Source organism: Mastigoproctus giganteus, chromosome 12 (assembly GCF_048544385.1).
Source record: "Mastigoproctus giganteus isolate SK-2022 chromosome 12, ASM4854438v1, whole genome shotgun sequence".
Lineage (NCBI taxonomy): Eukaryota > Metazoa > Arthropoda > Arachnida > Uropygi > Thelyphonidae > Mastigoproctus > Mastigoproctus giganteus.
In genome coordinates this window covers 103,481,178-103,487,177 of record NC_143586.1, presented here as the reverse complement: position 1 = coordinate 103,487,177, position 6,000 = coordinate 103,481,178, and the positions used below count along the sequence as shown (strand labels likewise).

At 34.8% G+C, this 6,000-nt stretch overlaps 1 protein-coding gene across 2 annotated transcripts in view; it reads left to right on the top strand.

Moving 5' to 3' along the window:
* The first annotated feature begins 1,947 nt into the window (after nucleotides 1-1,947).
* The window catches only part of LOC150077310 (NAD-dependent protein deacetylase sirtuin-3-like), a 193,772-nt gene continuing 189,719 nt past the window's right edge, over nucleotides 1,948-6,000 (top strand). For both annotated transcript variants that reach the window (XM_090386290.1, XM_090386289.1), the window contains exon 1: nucleotides 1,948-2,061. In XM_090386290.1, the coding sequence (XP_090242416.1) occupies nucleotides 1,956-2,061 (106 nt within the window). In that variant the 5' untranslated portion in view covers nucleotides 1,948-1,955. The remainder of the gene's footprint in view (nucleotides 2,062-6,000) is intronic.

Here is a 6,000-nt window from a genome sequence, read left to right as displayed (position 1 = left end):
GGTTAAGTGGGAGAAGGCAGAGGGTGGTAATCAATGGGTGCTGCTCTTCTTGGACTAATGTTATTAGTGGTGTTCCACAGGGTTCGATGTTGGGTCAACTGTTGTTTTGTATATTTATCAATGATATTGATGAAGGTATATTAGGCTTAATGTCGAAGTTTGCAGATGATACAAAGGTTGGCGGGGTTGTTAATGACAGTAATGGCAGTCTGCTACTGCAACAGAATCTAGATAATTTGGGCAGATGGGCTAAGAAGTGGCAACTGAAGTTTAACCTTGACAAATGCAAAGTACTGCATATGGGTAGAAATAACCCCAGAGAAACGTACCAACTGTGTGGTACTACACTTAAGGTGGTAGAAAATGAAAAAGACCTGGGAGTAATTGTGTAGTCAGATATGAAGTTTTCTGAGCAATGCAGACAGGCTGCCAGGGCAGGTCATGGGGTTTTCTCAATGATATATAGGAATTTTGCTAGCAGGGAAAAGGAGGTGATTATCCCTCTGTATAAGGCAATGGTCAGGCCACGCCTTGAGTACTGCGTACAGGTGTGGAGGCCTCATTTTAGGAAGGATGTAGATTTACTTGAGCGTGTACAGAGAAGGGCAACAAGATTGGTGAGGGGAATGAAGGGATCCTGTTACCAAGAGAAGCTTAAGTTCTGCAAATTGCAGTGGCTGGAGACTAGGCACCTGCGCGGTGATCTGATTGAGGTATATAAGGCCTTGAATGGGTTCAGCACGCTGCATTCTGATGGGGTCCTTCCACTTGTTCAGATTACAAACCTAAGGGGGCATAAATTCAAATTAAGAAAAGACAGATGTAGAATAGATGTGCGGAAATTTGCCTTTAGCCAGCGGGTGGTTAATTGCTGGAACAAACTTCCATCTGTCGTTGTGGAAGTTGAAACCTTGAATAAATTTAAGGAGGAACTGGACAGGCATTTGGAGAGAATGGTGTGATTTTTTTTTTTTTTTTTTTTTGTTGGCTGATGCTGCATAAGCTTATACATTTGCTTTCTTGCATCACATGCCACTACTATTACTACTACTACTACTACGGCAACTAAGGTATTATATAAACTTTTCAAAGATGAAATGTTAGCAGATTTTGAAATTTCGTCGAAGCTTTTACTGTGTAGAAAATGTTTTAAAATATCATGGCATACAGTCAAGAATTCAAAAAAAAAAAAAAAAAAACTCTATGCATTTTATCGCCCATAGAGTACTCTGGGATATCACCAATCTCAAAAAAAAAAACCCACCGCGAATTAAAGATGATTGCTAAAGAACTTGATGTGGAAATTATAAAGATCGTTCGTGTGTTCGGGCTACGATGAGCTCCTGTAGCTTGCGGGGTAAGGAAATTATCCTGCATTGTGCAAATATTTTGAATCAGAAGTTAAATATTCCGGATTATTAAATCGATTTTTAAATCTGGAATTTCTTAACCATTTAGCACTAATGATCGACATCCTGCAGGAGCTTTCTTACATTTAACTGAAAACGCAACTCTTTTGCGTTTACCCATCATTTTCGTGATTTCTAAACAAAAAAAATTACTATAAAAAAATTCTGACATTCCTGACATAAATAACGAAACAAAATTTGTCCTTTTCGCTGCAACGGAACATAATGGACGCGACGCACTAAAAACAAACTAAACATTTGGTCTCTCTTTTTTTTTTTTTTTTTTTTTTTTTGAGCGGCTGGTGTGAAGACAGCGTTGATTGCAGGATAGGTACACTAATCTCCCAATGGCGACTTATAATGCCGCTTGTCGCTTACTTACGACTTGCAAAATATCTGTTTGTACCTATTCTAGTTATTACTCGATTTTTTTTTTATTTCTGGCTGATTTTTTTTTTTATTTCTGGCTGATTTTTTTTTTTTTTTTTAATTTGGAGTCTTGAAGTATCCTGGTTAATCCGCTTCCCGGATTCGAGAGTCTGCTATATGTTAAAACTCCGTGATCACTGGGTTCGTTACTCTGCTGCAAGATACACTATGGCCTGCATTTCAAATGACGTAGTACGATTTGGGATTAAATTTTTCACTGGATGTAAGTGATTACCAAAAAATCAACTAATAATCTTGATGAAGAATTTGATGAAATCGGCAGTTATTGTGTGAAATAAATTTACACTAAAGTGAATTTTATATCAGCAAAATAGACAGGAATGATTTATATACGTCTCGTGGCCTGTTTTTAAGATGAAACTTTGTGACCCTTTCAGGGCGTCGTGTACTATGAATTGCTAGTAAAAACGAATTAAAAATAAATAACTAATGATATTTTAATATAAAAAATAGTATCATGAAAAGTATAGATGAAATAATTTAAAGCGCATTAGGTGTAAAATGTTTTTTTTCAAAATTTTTGAAAAGAGTAACATATGATGGGGCTTAATTTCCAAATTTTTTAAGGATGATTGGTTTGGTTTTATTGGCGCATTAGCAACCAAGGCTATAATGCGCCAAGATCAATTTTAAGGATGAGAATGAGTCTACAAAGTTATAGCCTTTCAGGGAAAAAAGTTATTCTCCACTGAATTGCTTTGGATGGGCATTATTAAAAATGTACCCAAACTGTCATTATATATATATATACACACACATTTTTCTGGGGAAAATGTACAGGAAGACTAGTATGAATCAGAGATGTAATACTCAATATGTTCTACGTTGATAATAATATTAGTAAATAAATAAGAGGAGTTTACCTCAATATCGTACGTGGAACACTTCCGTATGATACCCTCCAGAAATTAAAACGAAAAAAATCGCAACTTACCGGTACATAAAAGTAAAATATAAATAATTAAAGAAAAATATAAATAATCAATTTAACACAATACAAAAACAATTAAAATTCAAATTAACGCAATTAAAAGAATCTAACGAAAATATTCAAAACGATTTTCCTTCCTCAAAAAAATTAATTTTTTTAAGGAAGGAAAATCGTTTTAAAAATTAAAAAAATTTTAATTTTTTTAAGGAAGGAAAATCGTTTTGAATATTTTCGTTAGATTCTTTTAATTGCGTTAATTTGAATTTTAATTGTTTTTGTATTGTGTTAAATTGATTATTTATATTTTTCTTTAATTATTTATATTTTACTTTTATGTACCGGTAAGTTGCGATTTTTTTCGTTTTTTCCGTTTTAATTTCTGGAGGGTATCATACGGAAGTGTTCAACGTACGATATTGAGGTAAACTCCTCTTATTTATTTACTAGTACAGGAAGACTATAAAAATAACACTTTTGTTGTTTATTTTTTTCTTTTCTTTTTTTTACCCTAAATGTTAAACTTTGGCATAAAAAGTTTAGTAGCTTCTACAATTACTTGTCTGAGTGCCTTCTATTTAGAATTTTGCCATTTGTAATATTAATTGGTCCCACTGAATGAAATTTAAAAACCATTGTGGTCACCTTTATGATAGCAAAATCCCTTCCCTCAACAGTAGTTATACTGTTAAGTGGATCCCAAAACAATGTGTGGTGGTGTCACTCACTGATGACTGTCAGAAAAGATCCATTATTTCTTCTGCAACTTAGGCAGGTGGAGTTGTGAAAATTTGACTAGATGAAAAGGGCTGTACATACAGTTGCTACACAGTATTATATGTTATTTCCCAGAAAAAAAGAAAAAGCAACTTGAATTATAACCTGATCTACTTGAGAACAATAATCATCATTAGTGTATTATCACTTTGTAATTACCATGAATTCCTACTGATCTTTCAAAGAGTTAAAGCTCAGCTGTCTAGCCTGACCATCTTCAAGGTTTTGCAAAAGCTGATGACTATCCTGTTAATATAGTTTTAATTTTTTTTTTTTTTTTTTTCTCAAGGTTAATGCAGTTCTACCAATATTATTCTGTCATGGTGATATTGGTAAATTGTGGACTTATTTTGTAGCTGGTAGTTTTTCTTTGTGAGTTTGAGTTTGCAAGACCATAGTGCTTATTTAGATGGGGGAAAAAGTGTAAAGGCTCCCCAATTGTTATGAGTTTTTTATCATAATAACTCTAGTATAGTGTTGTCATTATTTGGTTTTTAGGAGCATTAGCAACTAAGGCCATATTGCTCCGGAGATATGCTGTGGTCATTCCCTGACCTTTCCGCATCCTCCGTATTTAGTGGTCACGGGCTCGAACCCCGGTCTAATCAAGAAGCGTGTGCTACGCAATGCTGCTCCTGCCCACCTGGCTACGGAGGTGGGCGTAGTATGGTGTCTGTGAATCGCATGTTGTAAGACAAAGTCTTACAGATATATTTCCATTAGTGGGAGTAGGCCTGGGGGTAGGGCACTTAAGGAATATGGTAAAAAATGGTATGGTCAGGTGCAGAAGTAGGTTAAAATTAAAAGCTTTGGAACAATAGACAAAGTAGTGGAGTCCTTTGAGTATTTAAATATGGGAAGTAGAGAGCTATGCGAGGAAAAAAAGGGTAAATTTAAAAGGCACTCAGAGAAGTAGTCAGCACAATAATTTAATCCGTATTTTACACTGCCACTTCAGTATACAACAGTTAAGGTATTTTGGGGAAGGGCGTTGGTATGTAGCAGCTTTAAAGGTATGGTCAACAGGTGATCTAGAGGTAACAGATGAAAGAGTTCTGTTGTGTGGGAAAAACAGAATGTGAATTATGGGAAGAGTGAGTTTAGAGAATAACACAGTGATTGAATCAGGTTTAAATTAGATGGGCAGAGATAAGAAAATGAGAAGAAAATAAATAAGGTTTTCATACCAAAAGGGTTGTTGTTTCTGTTGTAGTTCTGTGTTCAGTTCTGGGAAAGTCCCACTATGTAGTGAAGAGTTCTGCCATGCACTACAGAGGCTGTTTTAGTAGCATGTAGGGGGGGGAATGAAAGTCTGAGTGTTAGGCAATATTGAAAAGAGTAAGTAAAATGATATCTGTCTTGTTCGGTTACTCCTTAAGCAGTATTGTTATTAGGGAAAGTTTACTCATCTGTCATCGGGCATGTTCCTGTGATAGAAGTTGATCCAGAAGCTGAGTAATATGCCAGTCAGATAATGCCCCTGGCTGCTACTACTACTACTACTACTGCTGTGGTAATTTCTTTCGGTATCATCAGAGAACAGTTCTCGAAATAAGACAGTACTGGAAGAGCTATATGGCAGATTTCAAATAAGAAGAAAGACTTCACAATACTCCATTGAAGGAATCTGCAGAAAGAAGCCCAACTGTGAAAGAGAAGGAGCATAAGTCCTCTGAACTGTTGCTTACTGTGTTGTATTGAAAAGAGTGCTTACATAAAATTGTAGATTATTCTGGAGTAAGGTTGAAGTTGAAGAAATTACAAGAAATGTTTAGTATCAAGTTATTTTTTGGATTGCTGTTGTGAAGAGAATTGATATTACTGATTAAGAGATTAATCAGCAGTATCAATATCACAGTTGTAGAGAGAATTGATATTATTAATTGGGAGAAAATTTATGGAAATGATAACATATATTAACAGATTAAATGAGGAAAATGAATAGATAAAATGTAAATGAATACCAGATGTATATAATTGTAAATAGTTTTGTTTAATAAAATTACTTTGCTTTATAATTTTGTGTCATTGTTCATGAGAAACTGACAGCTCACACACACACACACACATAAAGTAAAGTGCAGCCATTATCAACCCACTGCAGGGTGGAAGCCTCCTCAACAATTCATGCTGAGGGAAATATAATAATGGGTTAAAACGTGAAGTGGTAGTAGATAGTGAGAAAAAATAAATAGGATATGACAAATGCACCTGAGTGCGCAAAGCAGCAGCATAGGATGCAAGGTGGAAAGTTTATATACGCAAGTCAGATAAGTGTGAAGATGGAAGCATAAATTACACAAAATGCCAAAATCTAATAGGAAAAGGATAGCAGAAATAGGAGATATTGTAGGTTTGAAAAAGAAAGAAAGAAATGTGTATATCCTATATGTTGTAATGAATTAAGCAAAATTATAGTCTGAATTGAAAAGCCAA